This window comes from Typopeltis vanoorti, chromosome 8 (genome assembly GCF_054136105.1).
Source record: "Typopeltis vanoorti isolate ZY-2024b chromosome 8, IOZ_Tvanoo_1.0, whole genome shotgun sequence".
NCBI lineage: Eukaryota > Metazoa > Arthropoda > Arachnida > Uropygi > Thelyphonidae > Typopeltis > Typopeltis vanoorti.
The window spans coordinates 39,521,223-39,542,098 of record NC_143556.1 but is presented as its reverse complement, the minus strand read 5'-3'; the positions used below and the strand labels follow the sequence as shown (position 1 = coordinate 39,542,098).

At 36.6% G+C, this 20,876-nt stretch overlaps 1 protein-coding gene across 1 annotated transcript in view; it reads left to right on the top strand.

Annotated features, from left to right (window-relative positions):
- LOC150103937 (voltage-dependent calcium channel type A subunit alpha-1-like) overlaps positions 1-20,876 on the top strand; it is a 1,762,795-nt gene that overhangs the window by 319,183 nt on the left and 1,422,736 nt on the right. Inside the window, exons 13-14 of the mRNA XM_090397103.1 lie at positions 428-559; positions 11,125-11,197. Coding sequence (XP_090253229.1) covers positions 428-559; positions 11,125-11,197 — 205 coding nt within the window. The remainder of the gene's footprint in view (positions 1-427; positions 560-11,124; positions 11,198-20,876) is intronic.

Genomic DNA, 20,876 nt, shown 5'->3' with positions numbered 1-20,876 from the left:
CAAATATATGTTGCATTGTATTTTACAATAATATGCTATGTTTTGTAATTAAGGTTTAATGGAATGAAAACTGCACAAAGAAAGAAATTAATGGTTTAATGGTCTCTCTGGGATACAGTATATAAGAATTCATTCTTTATGATGACTTCATTCCATTAAGCCATACTACAAGCTTCAGCTAGCACTTAAGACTGAATACAATTTTAACACTGTATTTGGTATTTCTTATACTTTTTTTTTTTTTTTTTGGCAGGCTGGGGGGGGACACCTATTTATTTTTCATGTTGCATATTGCATGTTGCATATTTATTTTTTCATTCTCAGGATTTAGTGACTGATGCTAATTTTGCATTAACTAAAAACAGACTAATTAACTAAAATAATTATTTCAATTGAACTTTTTTATATATTGTGTATTATTCATCAGGTACTGGTCGTCCCTTCGTAACTTGGTGATTTCCCTCCTCAGCAGTATGCGTTCCATCATCAGTCTCCTGTTTCTGCTCTTCCTTTTCATACTCATATTTGCACTTTTAGGGATGCAACTCTTTGGTGGAGCGTAAGTATCAGTTAAAAACAGAAAGCATGTTTGTCTAAGGATTCATTGTTTTAATAGTACTTATTTTCTAATATTATTGTTATTATTATTATTATTATTATTATTATCACACTCTCCATGGAGTCAGCAGACATCATGGGATGTTCACTCAACCAGCAGCATATTTATCACATTGAACCTTAAAATCCTTAATACTCCCTGCATTAATAATATATATTCTAGTAATGTGTTTAATTCACCCACAATTCTCCATTTAAAAAATCTGCTCCTCATATCCTTCTTCACGATACTCGTATACAACTTCCAGGGATGACTTTTGGTTCTTCTCCTCTCACTTTCTACTTTTTAATAATCCCCTCTGTATTAATCTGACAAACTCACTAACTTAAGCATCTCTATCATATCATCTATTTTTCTCTTATCCACTAAACTTTGTAATTTACATTCCTTTAACCTCTTTTCATAGTCAACATTCCAGAGTCCTGATACTCCCTTAGTCATTCATCTCTGGAACCTTCTTCATTATTTCCACATCATAATGAAAACTAGGTGACCAAATATATAATTTTATTTTATAATTCACTTTTTTTAAGTGAATTATAAAATAAAGAGTTTGCATGACAAACTCTTTATTTTTATACTATTTTTCACTCTTTATTTAGTTATATGTAGAACTAGTGTTCAGATGGTAAAATTGAATTTCATTAATAAATTAGAGCTCGGTGACTATGACTATGCTACAGATTCCATATAAATAATATTAAGCATATTTGAAAAAAAAAAAAAATACATACAGTGCTGATGATATCTGTCAACAAATGGCTAATAGCACCTACCACTGCAGAAAGTAGTTTAGTACTACAACCTTGAAAATTGCAGTATTATAAAAGGCAAATATACAAAAGTTTTATATTTTACATTATTAATATGATATTATGATAATGAATGAACGATGAAGATCTTAAGCATCAATGATTACTGTTGTTAAAAGTAAAAAAGCTAGATATATTCATAGATGATCTCAGGATCTAAATGATAGATATACTTATTTATGACAGCATGAGACCTATAAAAGGCATAATTTAGCTACTCAGGTATATTTTTTTAATAAATATGGCAATTAAACATGGAAAAAGTTTTCTGTGGAATGAGAACAAGAGACAGAGAGAGAGAGACATCATCCCAAATATTTAACTAGATGCATACAAGATAGTTGAAATCTCATTTTCATATGTCAATCTGAGAGTTAGGATAGAAATAAAATGGTCAAAACTAGAGACTACAGATATGAGAATTCTGAATAAGATTAACATCAGTGGCAGGACTATATGAAAATTAAGATATTGTAAAAGCATTTAGCATTATTACTATTCAAGAATGCATAAACAGAGTTAATCTAAGGTATTAGACTCATTTAAACAGATTTCTTATACAGGTATAAGCTGATGATATTATGTATAAAAGTGATTGGACCTGAGAGAGTGAACAAAGTGTGATGATGCCTGAAAGACAAGTTTGCCATTACTGAAAGTGGGGCAATATGGCAGAGATAAATATGAATTTGTTGATTGATAGTGAAATTGAGGACCTGAAGTGCAGATTTTTTTTTTTTTTTAGCATATTTTTAGCCAGTGGATGCTAATGGCTAATTAATCTGGAAAACCTGCTCAGGCTGAACATTGGTGGTCTACCACTGACCAAGGAAAAACTATCTCTCACACTAATTTCAACCCACATTTTATTGTGTGGTGGAGTGCTGGGTGAATATTGTATACTGAAAGAGAGAGAGAGAGAGAGAGAGAGAGAAAGTGACAGGCAGAAAGATATATATATAATATTAAATGGTGAGAAAAGAACTGTTAGATGACTGGATAGATTAGATGACACTAGAGAGGAAGTTAGCTGATGTGAAGTGAACAAGAGTGAAAGTGCAAGGAAGCTGAGAGAGAGAGAGCAAGTGAAAAATCAGAAGCATAAGGAGATAAGAGAATGGAAATGCAAGTGAAGGAGTGAAGTCAAAGAAATATGAGATAAGAAGAGGAAAGAATGCATATTATCATGGGTTATGAAAAGCATGAGGAACAAGGAGTATAATATATGGAGATTCTACAATTCCAGCTGTATAAAACAATGTTTCAGGAATGTCTCCCTGTAAAACAATAGAGTGTAATGTGCCAGTGAAGAGAGGTTAGATCGTGGATGAGATGACAATGAAGAATGAAAAAAATGACCCAACAGGGAGTATGAAGTGGTTAGCAAAGGATTTTTTTTTTAATGTGTTTCCCATCCACGAAAGGTTATTAGCAAACCTGTAGTCAGAAGAGTGAGTAAGGGAGGATAGTGAAGGTATTGTCTCAGTATGATAAGAGTGTAGTGTGCTGAGGAGAAAAGGGGTGTTAATAAATGAAATGAAAAAAAGGGAGTGGTTTCAACTCCTAAGCAAGCATATGTGTAAATCAGGGAAAAGTAAAGTAGCCAAGATATAATGTTATAGGCATGGCCTGTGATGACTGTGGATCAGATAACTACTTGTATAGCACATAATGGAGCAGAATGGAGAGTGAGGAGACAGCAATAATGTGCAATAAGAGAGCAGCAATAGTGTTGAAATAATTGGGTTACTGAAGTACATTGATTTATCTTAAACAGATATAAGTATTAGGATTAAGGAGAATAAGTTTGTGTCTTTGATAGACATTCTATTCAAAGATTGTTGGTGAAATATGGTTTTTACAGAAGATGATATTCTGCAGGAATAGAAGCAGAAAGTGTTAGTGTATTTCAAAGGCAGACAGGGTTGTGTTCACTCAGGATGGACATCCAAGAGTAAAATGGCAATAGTTGTTATAAGAATGTATGGTATGAGGTAGAGATGTGCAGGATAGGATATTTGTATAATAGTTGTAGCTATAAGTCAGGCCACATAAAGAGTGATGAGCACAAAATGATTAGGCAAATTAGCTTAGAGATTTCAGCTATGGTAATATAGATCGGAAGAAGGAATCAGTATACAGTAATAAGAAAATTGAACTTCTAGAATTCTTGAGGGATAGTTATCATAGGCAACATGTTTATAGAGGATTCAATTGAAAATGAGATTCATCTTCTTTTTACCCTAGTTGGTGAGAAGAGAACAATCATGCGGTTTTGATTTGAGGAGTGAGCAGGCATGAGCAAGTGTCCAGAAGAAAGAAAGAAAGAGTTGTTATGTGAATGGGAGTTAATAATAGAAGTTACAAATATGTTTGGAGTGAAATGAAATGAAATTACTTCTAGAATTCTTGAGGGATAGTTATCACAGGTAACATGTTTATAGAGGATACGTGAGGCAGAAGAGAATGAGATTTGGTCATATAGTATCATAGGATTCAATTGAAAATGAGATTCATCTTTTTAACCTAATTGGTGAGAGCAATCATGTGGTTGTGATTTCAGAAGTGAGCAGGCATGAGCAAGTGTCTAGAAAGAAAGAGTGGTTAGTAGTGAATTGGAGTTAGCTAAGACTTGTTTAATAATAGGAGTTACAAATAGGTTTCGAGTGAAATAGATGACTAAGGAAACCAAATAGGAACTGTAGAGGAAGAATAGGTTATGTGAACAGTAGGAAGAGATAGACAGTGAGTAGTTTCATGAAGAATATAAGCAAACATGGAAAGGGACCCAGCATTGTAAAGATTTCAATTGAAGTGGGCTAGTTGGAATTACGGATGAACTAACTATGCAATGAAAAACCTGAATTTCCAGGACTGAAATCTTTACTGCCCTCCCCCCACACCCATAATGTATAACAGTATACATCTCTTAGTGAGATGTGTTTTACATTATGGGAAATACTAAGAATAGTGATCGGAGCTTTACCCACCTTTACAACGCGTTGGCCTGGTGTTGCACTACCTTTAGACTTGAACTACATTCAGGCACAAACTTAACTGTTTTGCTTACTTGGGAGAAGGAGTAAAAAAACCAAGTTTATAAAATTACTTGGTATCCTTAATATATATATATATATATATTTATTTATTTAGCATATGGATCACACATGAAAAGTTACATTAATCCTTAATATGTATGGACATAGTAATAGACATATGTACAATAAGAAGACATAATACAGTCATAAAAGTGACACTCAAGAATCAAGAATAGGCTACAACTGAATGTCTAGGTTGATTATCCAGTCGACTGCACTTGGTGTAGCATGGATGAAGTCTGACAGGTTTCCACTGTATGCACATAGGACACATTCTCCCAAAATATGATTAATTGTCTGACGGGGTGATCCACAGTCGCACCTAGGTGAGGCAATCATGCCCCATTTGTAAAGGTGGTCTGCACATCTGCCATGGTTGGTGTGGATTCATGGAAGATCCCCATTGAAGTGTTACACCAGGACTCTTTTCACTTCTCCTTCATGTTGAAGCTTGTTTCTGCAAGATTTTTTGCTGTTAAGATTGGAGGGTGCCTTGACTTTAGCCTGTTTATTTCTAGGGGGTGGAATGTCTTCATGGATTGGGAGATTTTGGATTTCCATGATTTTGCTGTATTCATGTAGAAGAATTTTGGATCTGCAGATGTGTGGAGGCGGGATGTTGCTTAGCACTGGGAGCTAGTAGGTTGGGGTTGATTTTACAGTTCCAGAAATAAGGCGCATAGTGAATGGCATTTGTTTGCTATAGGCCTTGGAGCCTCTTGTATGTCGGAGTGATATATCACTTTGACATACAAGAAGCATACATATAGCAAACAAATGCCATCTATGGACTTGAGTCAAGAGCAAAGAAGTAATCTGTTGATGTTCTTCTTGAAGAGCTGGAGGTTGTAGTCCTTGGGAAATACTGGGTAGATGATGTGAGAATAAAAGATGCCTGGGAGCAACAGGTTCATTGAGTCTGCATTCAACTGTAAAAGGATGTTGAACATCTGCTGCTCATGATCCTATAGGTTTAGTAGAAATGGAGGGCATAATGGATATATTAGTTGTGGAAATATCTGTAGAAGAGACATAATGCAGAAACTGATCATCTATAAGACAGTAGCTGAAGAGAGTCTGTGAAAGATGGGCCATCAATCAACCAAACCACCAATAAAAATTTTTTTCTAAGAATTTTTAGAGAAACCTTAGGTTTACTACCCCAAATATGAGGACAGTTGTATGCTTAGTTGTATGTTGGCAAAAAAGTATGTCAAGTTTTCTGGAAGCTGAAAATACTATAGAAGTGATTATGCAGGAAAGACTATGTGTAAGAGTCAGTCCAAGAAGAAGGATCTGGTCTTGACTGTTAAGGCAAGTATTATCAAAAGTAAGTGGAGAATAACTTAATTCTTTTTTTGTGAGAAAACAAGCAAAACTGTGTTTTTGAAGGATTGAAGTTGACATTGTTTCCCCATTACAGGATGGTGTGATCAGTGTTTAGAGAACTTATCATAGGTGATCTTGAAGCTTGAGATGTATGAGTTGAGATTTCACAGTTTTGCTGTCATCAGCAAAACTGTGAGATCAGTGAGAGCAGATCATTTATATATATAAAGAAGAAATTTGTGAATAACAGAGCTCTGAGAAACACCCGAATTAACAGGAACTGAGGAGGGAGGGAAGGAGAGAGAGAGAGAGAAAGCACCTTCTATCATTACATGTAGTGAATGGCCAGAGAGAAAACTGGCAGTCCAATTACAAAGGGACGAGGGTAGATGATGAGATTTAATAAGAAGCCCTTGATGGCAAACTACTCTATCAAATGCCTTGGAAATGTAAAGCATCAGGATTTCTCCAAACTTTTCCATGGCATGTGTTCAGAGGTGGGTATTGTAGGCCAGGAAATCTGCTGCAGATCTTAATTGGCAAAAATCCGTATTTGTGGTCATTGATTAGACTCTCCAGATATTGAAGAAGTTGATTGTTGATTACCTTCTCAGTAACTTTGGAAAACACCAAGGTGAGAGCTATAGGTTGATAGTTGGATGGTAGACATTTATCACATTTGGTTGTATGTGGGCTTGCTTCCACATACAACCAATATATGTAGTACAGATGATAGAGGGAACAGATTTTAGTTCAGAAGCACATCTCTTGAGCATAAATTGTGCAATTCCATCAGGATCAGAAGCCTTATTTGGCATTTAGTTTGTTAGATTCTTTTGTCTTTTTAGTGGAAGGCTACAGGAGACAATAGTGCACTGTTCAAGGTAGAGAAGTTACTATGCAGGAGTTAGAGGAAAAGAATGATACCCAGTGAGCTTAACTCACCTTGTTCAAATGCCTTCTTTTTAAAGATTCTTGCATCCTAGATAGGTTATGAACCTAAGTCTTTTCCAACTGAAGAACAAATATCATGATATTCTTGCTGCTGCTGGTAAAAAAAAAGTAATAGCATTTTTCATTATATGGCTTTTGTTTAATCATTCAGATAACTGAGTATTGAATGGGACTTGATAATGCAGAGATTATAGGAAAAATATTTATTTCAAATAATCATTATCAAATTCCTGCCATGTACAGGATATGATAGTACTACACGAAAAATTTACATAATTACTAACTTCCTATCTATAATTTTCCTCCAAATCAGTCTTTACCTGTCTAGACTCCAACATTATCAGATCTTATATTTCTATCTTCTAAAGCACTTTTTACGGTATCAATCCACCTATATCTTGGTCTTCCTCTGGATCTTTTTCCTGCCAACCTAGCAGAGAACACTTCTTTTGCTAATCTTTCCTCTCTCATTCTGTTTAAGTGACCATACTGCCCTCAGATTAGCTCTGCTAACACATTCCTGGATGCTGACAATGTCAAGTTCTTTCCTAATATCCATGTTTTTAATATGATATTGCTATTGATGCCATCTGTTCATGCCCCTAATCTTTCTCAGAACTCTCATATCTGTGGTCTCTAATCTTTGGTCAAGTATTTTACTTCTGACCCAGCTCTCAGATCCATAAGTTAAAATTCGTTTAAGCACTGTCTTGTATACAGCTAATTTAGTGTTTTGATGAATTTCTCTCTTATTCCATATAAATTCATTCAGTTGACTTGCTACCATACCAGCTTTGTTGATTCTGTTATCTATTTTCATATTTAATTTACCATCTTCACTAAAAATCATGCCTAAGTAGCTGAAATGTTTTACTTGTTCTATAGGTTTTCCATTCACAATGCAGTTAATATTTTCATTGCTTCTGCCTATTTGTATTGTCTTTGTCTTGTTATTGCTGACCTTCATAACATACCTATTACAACAGTTATTCAATTTAATCTACCGGTCTGGGTAGTGGCCCTTCCCTTAATGCATAGCATTATACATGTCCGCAAGAAGATGTGCTTTGCATTATGGGAGATACTAAGACAAGGAGTGATGAAAGCTTGGTCCACCTTTGCCACGAGTTGCCAACAGATGTACCACCTTGCCTCAGTCCTGAAGATATTTTCAGGCACAAACTTGGTGTGCCTAAAGTTTAATCCTTTATCCTTTCTTGGATAAAGGGTTAAACTAAATTTTTTATAGCCTAACCAAGTGCAAAATAAACTTCCAACATCTTTCTCTAAATCCAGAGTAATTTAATAATAAGGTGGTACATCCTCTGGCAACTCATATAGGTAAATATGACCTCTCTCCATTGCTTCTGCCTTAGTATCATATCTTCTGGGTCTGCCTCCCACTGACGAGACCTCAATAAAGGTCGAAACCGGTCTGGGTAGTGGTCCTTCCCTTAATGCATAGCATTATACATGTCTGCAAGTAGATATGCTTTGCATTATGGGAGATACTAAGACAAGGAGTGATGAAAGCTTGGTCCACCTTTGCTACGAGTTGCCAACAGATGTACCACCTTGCCTCGGTCTTGAAGATATTTTGGGCACAAACTTTGTTTGCCTACACTTGGATAAAGGATTAAACTAAATTTATTATAGTCTAACCAAGTGCAAAATAAACTTCCAACATCTTTCTCTAAATCCAGAGTAATTTAATTATAAGGTGGTGCACCCTTTGGTAACTCGTATAGGTAAATATGACCTCTCCATTGTTCCTGCCTTAGTATCACTACTTCTGGGTCTGCCTCCCACTGACGAGACCTCAATAAAGGTTGAAACCAGTCTGGGTAATGGCCCTTCCCCATAGCATTATACATGTCTGCAAGGAGATGTGCTTTGCATTATGGGAGATACTAAGACAAGGAGTGATGAAAGCTTTGTCCACCTTTGCTACGAGTTGCCAACAGATGTACCACCTTGCCTCAGTCCTGAAGATATTTTCAGGTGCAAACTTTGTTTGCCTACACTTGGTTTGTTTAATACTACACTTTAAGACTACACTTTGTTTGCCTAACCATCTGTCATAAAGTGAAGATCTGATCCTGACAGCCTCTATTTGGCCTGAATCCAGCTTATTCTTCACCAAGCTTTTCTTCCACAATCCTTCTGAACCATTTTTCAAGTATACTTGTGTAAATCTTACCAGGAACACTCAGTAGAGAAATACTTCTGTAATTCTCACATTCAGTTTTATTTCTCTTTTTATATATAGGTACTATGAGAGCTCTACTCCAATCATCTGGAATTCGTCCCTCTGCTCAGACCTTCTGAACTATGCAGTGCAGCCACTGTAAGGCTTTTATACCTTCCATACTTGAGCATTTCTGGTCGAATATCATCTACTCCTGCTGCCTTTCCTGCTTGTGGAGTGTTTTTTTACCACTAACACTGCTTAATTCATTTATCAATTTTTCGAAATAATTACTCTATATACTTCAAGGATATCTTTTTCTCCAGTTTTCATGTCACCTTTATTATCTCTAATTCCTTTTACAGCACTCTTTCCTCCATTTATGAACTTCTTCAACAACCTCCAGAATATGTTGCCACCTTGATATTTATTTTCTATGTTCTTGCCAAAGTCTTCCCATGACTTTTGTTTAGCTAGTTTTACACAGTGTTTAGCTTTCTTACATATGTCTCTGTATTCTCTAAGAGTACAAGCTGACTTTTTTGCCAGGAACCTTTGATATGCTTTCTTCTTTTCCTTCACTGCCTGTATAACTTCCTATGTCCACCATGGAGTTCTGATTTTTTCTATCCTTGCGGACAACCTCACCACATGCCTCTCGGGCTGAATCAATTAATGTTTTCTTCCGTTCTTGTTACTGAATCTCCAAGGTTTGGCTCCTGTTCTCAAACTCTTTCATTTTTTCTTGAATAGTGTTTGTGTATTTTAGTCTACAGTTCATATCTGAGAGCTGCTCAACCTTTATTGGCTTTAAAACTTTCTTACAGGTTTTTCTTTTCAGTATGAAATTCAATTTTATCCTGCTTGAGACTAAATGGTGATCACTTCCAATTTCAAATCTTTTGTACACTCTGGTGTCCTGCACCAGTGGGAAAACATCACTATCAACAATAACATAGTCAATGAGACTTTTCTTATTCCTTGCCTCTTCTTTCCATGTGAATTTGTGCACATTTTTATGTTGGAACATTGTGTTAGTAATAACCAGTCCATGTCCTGAGCAGAAATCCAACAGGTATTTGCTATTATTATTAGCTTTGCTCTTTTTGTCCAAATTTTCCCAAAATATTTTTTATGTGTGACAATCATTTCCTGCTCTGCTATTCCCAATCAGGACCAACTTTTCCTTTTTCGTTGTGTCAGTTGCTTTCTCTAAAGCCTAAAAAAACATCCCTCCACTTCTACCTTAGTAGAACCTTCTGTGGGACCATAGGGACATTGTCCAGTTCTCCATTCTGATATTTTCCCACATCACTCTACTTGAGACTGCCTGCCATTCGAGAAGATTAGTCTCATATTTAGTGTTGAATACTATGGCTACTCCTTTTCCTTGATTGTCATTGCCTGAATATAACATTTTGTATTTATTGCTCAGAAGGATCTCACCAGTTTTTTGTCTTTTTTGTTTCAGTCACCCCTATCATGTCAATCTGGTACTTATGTAATTCCTCAGCTTGCTCCATTTCTTTGCCATTCAGGCTTCTTATGTTGATAGTACCAATCTTGAACTCTGGTGATGTTGAATTGGTGCATGTTTTTAAATTTGTTCCAATAGCTGACTTTTCGCTGTTTGCCCTGATTTCCTGCCGAAAACAATGGGGGCCTTACTTAACCGGGTGACGCCCCAGCTGGCGTGAAATTCTGTCATGTTGCACCATCATTTTATGTTTTGGTTTAAGCCAATAAGAATACAATTTGATCATCTAAATCCCAAATTGCCCAGCCCATCCTTGTTCGTTTAGTATCCAGGTAGATACCTAACATTATGCACCATGAGACGGTGAGGATTGGACATTAGGTCATGCAGGGAACAAAAGAATGCAGAGAACCTGGTTGGTTCTTTTCATTCCTTTAAAGGCTGTGTGGAGGCATCCTCTCAGTTATACAGCTTTGACCCTTAAGCACCACATTTCAATAAATTTGATTTTTTAATATCTTTTTAAGAGCTTGCGAAACTCATTTATACTTGTATACTCATTTAGTTTTGCATACTATAATTTTATTTTTATGTACAATATATGCATTTTAATAACTTTTGATAGTAAGACTTTCTATCTATTTCAGCTTCAACTTTAAAGATGGAACACCACCAGAGAATTTCAATACATTTACCATTGCCTTGCTCACAGTGTTTCAGGTATTGGTTTTCTTCATCTCTTGTTGTTGTTTTTTTGTAAACTTATAAAAATTCAGATAATTCATATTCATATAATTAATAGTTGAAGAAAAAGTCTAGAATGCTTCAATTTTGTATTGCAAAGTTATAGAAATAGAAGATATTATAAATTTCTCAGGTATACTCCCAGGCTGTAGTTGTGTCTTTTATGTAGTGCAATATTAAGGCAACTGAATGCCAAAGGTTATATTCTCATAAGCTCTCTGGTCAAGCTCGAAACTTTTTAAGTTTCATATTCATCCTCTTGTTCCATTCATATAATTTTTGCCAGCAAATATAATATTTACCAGCCTTGTTGGTCAAGTGGTTAGCATATCAGTTCTCCAGCCAAAAGGCTGCGGATTCAAATCCTGCTGTGGGCATAGATATTTGTGATCTCTGAAAATACTGGGTGGTGGGGAGTAGATGGCATTGGTGTAGATGATACGGTTCACTGTAGTTGGTGGATTGAGAGGTGGAGTGTAGAGTGGGTGCCCTCTAGATGAGTCTTTGGACTCATCATCATAATAATAATTGTTATTATTAAATATTATTTTATATCCACTGTGAAATATGTTAATTCAAAATTTTGATCATATCTAACCCTTCTTTTTTTATCACCTGTCAAATCAGAAACTTCCTTACCTGTTTTTTTTTCAAATTTGTAGAATCAATGATTACCCTACTTTGTTATCAGATAGCTTATAAAAATGCAGTCTTCCTACAGGCTATTTTATCTCCTTCCCCAAAAATATTCCATACTCCTTCATCAGCTATCTCTGTTTTTTATCCTAGCAAATCAAACTCTCCAGTTCACACTACTGATAATCATATGAGCATTCTATAAATCCAATACGCTATCAACTTGATGATGATTCGTGTGTGTGCTTCAATTCTATTCTCTTCTTATTGTTAATTCAAAAATTTCCATCTGATATTGTGAAATTATTCAAATTTGCTATCACATCCGGATACTTCACATGGAAAGATAAAATTTATAAACAAGAGGAAGGAAAGCAATGGGCTCTCCCTTGTCAATAAACTTAGCCAACCTTTTTCTGGAACACCAGAACATAGAATTTTCACTATTGAACCAAAACCAAAAATATGGCTACGATATGTTGATGACGTCTTTGCAGTCTGGAGTCACTCTGAACAAGAACTATACTCATTTCTAGATAAGATCAACAACCTTCATCCTTGCATCGAATTCACACTAGAAAAAGAATCATCACAAGATATCTCCTTTCTTGATATACACATCCAACGAAATCAAGATGGTTCCATTTCCACTTCTGTCTATCATAAACCAACTTTTTTAGGTCATTACATCCACAATTCATCTACTCACCATCCATCTCAAAAATATTGCATCATAAAATCTTTGGTATCCAGAGCACACAAATTTTGTTCCTCTGAAGAATCTTTAAAACAAGAATTGGAAATTATAAAAGATGCAGCCTTATTAAATGGATACAATCCAAAAACAACTCAAAAAATCATCAGCCACTTCCCTACACACCAACCCAGACAAGAAAAAGCTTATAGGACTCTGATACCATATATCAAAAGCATCTCGGAATGGCTATCAAAAATTATGAAGAAATACAAACTTGCTGCTACCTATGAACCAATCAACCAGATCTAATTTGCTACCTTCTCCAAAAGACAAATTTTCACCTATGATGCTACCTGGGGTATGCAAAGTTCCATGTTCTTGTAAGATGTCTTACTACGGACAAACAAGAAGATCTTTCAGTTAATGCATCTCTGAACATCAAGACCACATCTGTCTTATCAAACCGCAGATATCTGGCTTTGCACAACATGGAGTTGAAAATCCTAACTATAGGATCCAATGGAAAAACACCAAGCTTCTACATAGAACCTTATTTAAATATGACCGTTTATACAAAGAAAGTGCTGAAGCCTTACGTCACGGATCCAATCTGAACTGTATTGACTGTCTCACTATCCCAAAAGTCGGGAAATTATTATCCTCAATTGTATAAAATAAATTTATGAGATATATTTTAATTTAATTTTAAAATTACATCAGATATATTTTTTTTAATTCCTCAAATCACTGCTGTATGCATAGAGGGATTACAATGTAAGCATGCACGCTAACTGTTCCTTAGAATGTAATTCCTAATATTGTTTGTGATAAATGTACTGATGATGTCTTAAGATACTTAAGACGAAATATCTACATATTATTAATATTTAATTACTGTGGTATATGTGTGAATTTTTAGTTATGAATACTCCACAGGTTTCACTATATTATTATTAATATTATTATTATTATTACATAACACCTCCAGGGAGTCCAAAGACTCATCAAGGGAGGGCACCTAGTCTACAACTCTCCGTCTCCACCACTAAATCTACTAACTACAATGGACTGCAACTACCATCATCATCTACACCAATGCTATCTACCGCCCATCATCACCACTAGTATTTTCACAGACAATCACAAACATCCATGCCCATGATGGGATTCGAACCCTCAGCCCTTTGGCTGGAGAGCAGAAACCAACTTAGAATTGCCCTAAACTAAACTTCGACCTTCTTTGGCTGAAGATATCCCTCCCCCACTCAGTCAAATTCATCTGCTGTCTCTATCGCTCTCCTAATACCACCAATCACTCTGAACTCTTCCATTTCCTCTCCTTAAAAGTTGATTTTCTGCAATCCCACTCTCCCAACAACGAAATCATCCTCCTGGGTGACCTCAACGTCCATAACACCAATTGGCTTTCCTCTTCCATTATACAGATCCTGCAGGCAGAGATGCTGAAACATTCGCAGTCACAAATGACCTCACACAAATTGTTCAAAAACTGACCAGAATACCAGATAACCCAAACTACTCCCCCAAATACCCTAGATCTCTTCCTTACTAATGACCCCTCCAAATATGCAGTGAATGTAGTGAGCCCCCTGGGCAATTCTGACCACAACTTAGTGCTCATCTCCTCCCCCATGCAACAACGCCTACACAGTCACCCCTACACAAGAGTAGTTTGGCATTATAACAGTTCCAAAATGGGACAGTTTCCAAGACTACTATGCTTCATTCCCATGGTTAGACTATTGCTTCTGGCCTTCCAGTCCAAACATATACATTGAACGCATCACCAAAGTGATCCTCACTGGCATGAAAACATATATTCCCCAATTCCCCACACTACTCAGACCTGCCATCCCATAACTAAACCCTGGTTCTCTAAAAAATGTGCCAAGGCTGTACAAATGAAAAATCAGGCATACCACAACTGGCTCAAATCAAGAACCCCATCCTCATTCAGTGCCTATATTGAAGCCCGAAACAAATGCAAGAAAATTATCAGTACTTCCAAAACAGAATTTGAACGGGCCAAAAGCAGAAGCTTGCAGCCTGTCCAAACCGCAGCCATGCCTTTTGGTCTCTTGCCAAGACAATTGGCTGTAACTTTTGCCCTACACTATTCCCACCTCTATCATACCCAGATGGCTCAATAGCAACATTACCCATAGAAAAAGCTAATCTCCTGGCATCACACTTTGCCTCCAATGCACACATAACAGACAATGGCAAAAGCCCCCCAGTCATTCCAACTGCCCAACATACAATGCCCCCTGTATCCTTTTGCCAAAAAGACATCACAAACCTGTTGTCTAAATTAGACACAAAAAAGTCTCCTGGCCCTGACGGCATTCCCCCAATTATCCTGAAGGTCTGTGCATCGGAACTGACTCCTATCCTATATCACTGGTATATATCCCAAAACCTGGAAAGTGGCCTATATTCAACCCATTCCTAAAAAGGGTGACAAATCACTACCATCTAACTACTGCCCTATCTCACTCACTTCAGTCCTATCTAAAGTAATCATCATAAAATATTCCATCAAAGCCTTTCAACAGGAGATCTATTCTCCTGTTGAACGTACATCACCCATCACTGGACAAACGCCATGGAGAAATTCGGTGAATCCCAAGTAATTGCACTTGATATCTCCAAAGCCTTTGACCGAGTCTGGCACAAAGGGCTTACTAAGCAAGCTCTCATCATTTGGACTGCCTCAGGACTTCTGCAGATGGATTGCCAGCTTCCTGTCTGGATGCACATTATGTGTGATGGTAGACGGTTTCCTATCCTCTCACCATCCAACAAATGCTGGGATCCCACAAGGCTCAGTTCTCTCACCGACCCTCTTCCTTCTATATATCAATGACCTACTTCAGTTGACCTCAAACCCAATACACAGTTTTGCAGATGACAGCACATTACATTCCTCCCTCTCATTTGACAAACCCTACTCTACACAACTTACCTCAACTCACAGAACATCAACCACCACTGCCCTTAATTCTAACCTCTAAGCCATCTGCCATTGGGGCTCAGATAACCTCGTCAACTTTAATGCAAGTAAAGTCCAGTTCTGTCTTATTTCTCACAAAAAAGAACCATTTTCCCCCAGCATTGTTTTCGGTAACACTCAAATTCTCAGACAAGATGAAATTTCTCTTCTCGGAATTACCTTGACATCAAGCCTCTCCTGGCATAAACACATCACAACCATTGCATCCTCAGCTTCCAAAAAACCAGGCTTCCTCTTTTGCTCAAGATGCTACTTCACCTCCAAACAGCTGTTAACACTATACAAGTCACAAATCCACCCAGCTCTCAAATACTGCTCTCACATATGGTGTGGGGGCTCCAAAAAGCTCCCTCAGAATGCTCGACTCAATATAGAGGAGAGCAATTAGACTATTAAATGACCCATCACTCACCAACTCACTACCCCCACTTTCACATAGATGCCTGGTCTCCGCAGTCTGTATATTCTATAAATATGTTCATTGGAAATGTTCATCTGAAACAGCATCAATAATTCCCCCACCCTGTACTAAGCCCATTGGAACATGTACAGCTGCTGTCCAACATCCTTTCACAGTACACCTCGAAACTGACAGAACAAATTTCTTTTCCTTCTCATTCATCCCTGTTACGGCAGTATTGTGGAACAGTCTTCCTCCAGATGTATTTCCCAAGAAATACAACATACAGGAGTTCAAATCTAATGTAAACAAGTTTCTCCTTTCACAACCCACCACCCATATACGGTATTAACGTACTACAGGTTGACCAGCCAACCTCCTGTATATGGGTCCAACATTAAAAAAAAAAAAATGATACGCTCGCCACTAGGCCTGCCAGGCCAGCATAAAAAACCCTGCTACCTCCATATGAGATTGGCTAACTCACCTTCAGTTGAAAAAATCCATATAAAGATTCCTCCCCTCATGATGAGAATTGAACTTAGGCCTTTTCCAGTCGAAGAATGCATGTACCATCATTCTTCTAATTGCACTAGGGGAGGCTCTAATACTAGGGTGGTCTGAAAAGGTTCTTGGCCTAGCAATGAAAAAGCAAATTTATAATTTCTTAATTATAAATTTGCTTTTTCATTGCTAGGCTAATTTTATTTTTATTTTTATGAAAAATAAAAATAAAATTATTTTTATTTTTCAACATAATCTCCCTTAGGACTAATACATTTTTTCCAGCTCTGCTCCAGCACCATTATCCTGTCCCTGGAGTGGTTCTCAGTAAGATCTGCAAAGTACCTTCTACAGTCACCCCTTGATTCAAAGAAAAACACTGACCACCTAGGAAGAGTTTTAATTTTGGGAAGAGATAGAAGTCAGAGGCAGCCAAATCTGGGGAATAGGGTGGATGTTCCAACAATTCATAGTGTAAATCGCTTAATTTTCCCATTACCAAAACACCTTTGTTGGCAGGTCATTGTCCTCATGAAAGATGATTTTTTCTTCTGCAAACCAGCCTTTTCATCTAGTCTGGTTAAAAGATTGAAATAATATTCCCCGGTTATTGTTTTACCCTTTTCAAGATAATTAATAAACAAAATGCCTTTAGCATCCCAAAACACTGATACCATGACCTTTCCTGTTGATGGAACCGATTTTGTCTTCTTTAGTGCTGAACAACCAGTTTCTGTCCACTGTTTTGACTGCTGTTTGGATTCTGGTGTGTAATGGTGAATCCAAGTTTCATCCATAGTAATAAATTGACACAGACAATCAGCTTTATTCTTGTTAAAATGCTGAAAGCACTGTTCAGAGATTTTAGTGCGAGTGCGTTTTAGATCTGCTGTGAGCAAGCAAGGCACCTATCTTGTGCAATGCTTTTTCATTTGCAATTCTTCATGAAATATATCCTACGCATTCTTTTGAAATACATTTAGGCTCAGCAATTTCACGCACTTTGACTCACTGGTCATCCAATGCCATAAAGTGCACTTCACCTATGATTTCTGGTGTTGTTACACTTTTTGGATGTCCTTCACATGGATCATTTTCAATGTACGGCCATGTTTAAACTCAGCAGCTCATTTCTTAATTGTCGAAAAGAAAGAGAAGAGTGCCCATAAACTTTTATGAACTTCAAATGAATTTCTTTTGGCATTGGACCTTCTTTTATAAAGAATTTTATAACCGCATCATACTCAATTTTATCCATTTTAAGGGATACAAACAACACTTTTGCTTCAGACAGCTGTATAAAACAAACTACTTGATAGAATGACTTGCAATTTCACATTTATGCTTACGACAGATGTACCAACTTAGAAAAAAAAATCTTGCCGATAGTGTTGCAATCTATGGTTGAGGCCGAGAACTTTACAGGTCACCTATGTATATAAGGACTGTTATAGGTTTAATTCCATTCGACACTAGAGGAACTTTTTCCTGTGTGGTTTTTTTAGCTGGTTCTTGAGTTGGTTTATTTTCCTCCTGAAAACTTGATTTCTTAAGCTTGCAACTCAGAAAAATTGACACTAGAATTCACTCTGTCAAACAATAGAAGATAGAGTTTAAGATCTTGAGATGGCAGCAATTTTCTGGCATATACTCTCCCTCCATTGCCTTTAAAGATCATTGGGGTGGAGCCTAGCTACTTACCTATTTCAAGAGGTTTCGATGTTTTCAAACATGTTCTAACCATGTCTTCATTCACTGATAATTCATAGTTATATCATCCACCAAAAAAAAACAGTTAGGTGATAATAATGTCAAATTTTAGTTATTATTATTAGGAATTAATTAATGGTAATATATTCCAAAAACCTGTGCAAATTTTTATTATTTAGACATCCATGGATTCAAAAGATTCATTGCAGGAGGACTCCCACTATCATACAAAAAGATCATCATACTGTACCTTAAATTCATTTATATTTCTGCACTCACCACACTCTCATTCCACTAACCATCCACTCCCAAGGAAAAGATCTGCTCCTCACCCTTGCTCACCTCTTTAAACAACTTCCAGGGATGAAAAACATATGAGGGTGGTCTGAAAAGTTCTTGGCCTCGACCATAGATGGCAAAACTATCGGCAAGATTTTTTTTTTCTAAGTTGTTACATCTGTCGTAAGCATCCATGTGAAATTGCAAGTCATTCTATCAAGTAGTTTGTTTTATACAGCTGTCTGAAGCAAAAGTGTTGTCTCTTTGAAATTCCAAATTCCTTGAAATGGATAAAAGTGAGTATTGTGTCGTTATAAAATTCTTGTAAAAGAAGGTTTAACGGCAGAAGAAATTCATTCAAATTTCACAAAAGTTTATGGGCACTGTTCTCCTTCGTTTTCGACAATTAAGAAATGGGCTGCCAAGTTCAAACATGGCCGTACCAGCCTTGAAGATGATCCACATGAAGTATGTCTAAAAAGTGTAACAACACCAGAAATCATTGAGTAAATGCACGATATGGTATTGGATGACCGGCGAGCCATAGTGCATAAAATTGCTGTGACTATAGGCATTTCAAAAAGAACATGTAGGATATATTTTGCATGAAGAATTGCAAATGAAAAAGCTTTGTGCAAGATGGGTGTTGCACTTGCTCACAGCAGATCAAAACGCACTCGCATGGAAATCTCTGAATATCTTGGAGCATTTTAATAAGAATAAAACTGATTTTGTGCATCAATTTATTACTATGGATGAGATTTGGATTTCCCATTACACACCAGAATCCAAACAACAGTAAAAACAGTGTACAGAAGCTGGTTGTTCAGTGTCAAAGAAGACAAAGTCGGTTCCATCAACAGGAAAAGTCATGGCATCGGTGTTTTTGGAATACTAAAGGCATTTTGTTCGCTAATTATCTTGAAAAGGATAAAACAATAACCGGGGAATATTATTCTGATCTTTTAACCAGACTAGCCAAAAAAATTCCTGAGAAAAGGCTTGGTTTGCAGAAGAAAAAAATCATCTTTCATGAGGACAATTCCCCTGCCTACAAAGATGTTTTGGCAATGGGAAAATTAAGGGATCTGCACTATGAATTGTTGGAACATCCACCCTATTCCCCCAGATTTGGTTCCTTCTGACTTCTATCTCTTCCCAAAATTAAACTCTTCCTCGCTGGTCAGCATTTTTCTTCAAATCAAGAGGTGATTGCAGCTGTAGAGGGGTATTTTGCAACTTTTACTGAGAACCACTATAGGGATGGGATAATGGTGCTGGAGCATCACTGGAATAAATGTATTAGTCTTAAGGGAGATTATGTTGAAAAATAAAAATAATTTTGAAGTTATAAATTTGTTTTTTCATTGTTAGGCTGAGAACTTTTCAGACCTCCCTCGTACATATTTTTAAAAATGAGAAAAAAAAAAAAATTCTTACATGATGGAATTTTTTGGATTGTATATTTTGATTCAACACCTCAAAATGCAGTGTATCTTCTACATTAATTTTAGTTGCAAAAAAAGTTTTCTGACTAGTTTAATTTATTGCTAATATATTACAGGCCTTGTCCTAGTTCCATTTTACTGAGTATTATGTTAAAAAGACATTTAAGCCTCCAAGTTGACATGAAATTTATAGTTATTAGTTTTTAATTTTTTGACCTGATAGGGAACAATAAGTAAATGATTTGTGAGTAAAAATGAGCAAATCAACTATGTATATATTATTGTTATTATTATTATTCCATGGAGTCATAAGAATCATCATGAGCAGGTCATAGCACACAATACAATCTTAAACAGCACCAGTTCTATCATTGCATTCCTTAAACTCATGCACTCACCACTCCATCAGATGATGTATTATGCGATCCATCCTCCATGCAAAAAGAAACCCTTTTCACCCTCTTACTGACCACCCCCATTTGTAACTTCCAGGGATGACCCCCCTTGTTCTGCTACATGAAAAAACTTTCCATTGTCAACCCTGTAATTACCTCTCTTTTTTCCTAATAACTAGACTCAGCAGTCTGCATGCATTCATGGTTTGCCCACATAGCTGACATTGTACAGTCCTGATATCATTCTTGTTTTCTACCTTTGCACTCTCTCCATGGTTAATTTTCCATCTTGACTGGGAAAGATGGGGTTAAGACCCCATCTTGACTATTGTGCCCAGAGCTGGATGCCAGGGTTTTTTCTTGATGGGGAGGAGGTGGAGAGGATCCATAGGCAGGTGACCAAGATGATAGCAGGTCTATGGAATGAACCTTATGAGAATAGGTTGAAGATTTGTGGGTTGCAGAAATTGGTTGATAGGCAGAAAAGGGGTGATATGATTGAGACATTCAAATTACTGAATGGTTTCTATAAGATTAATTCAGAGGATATTT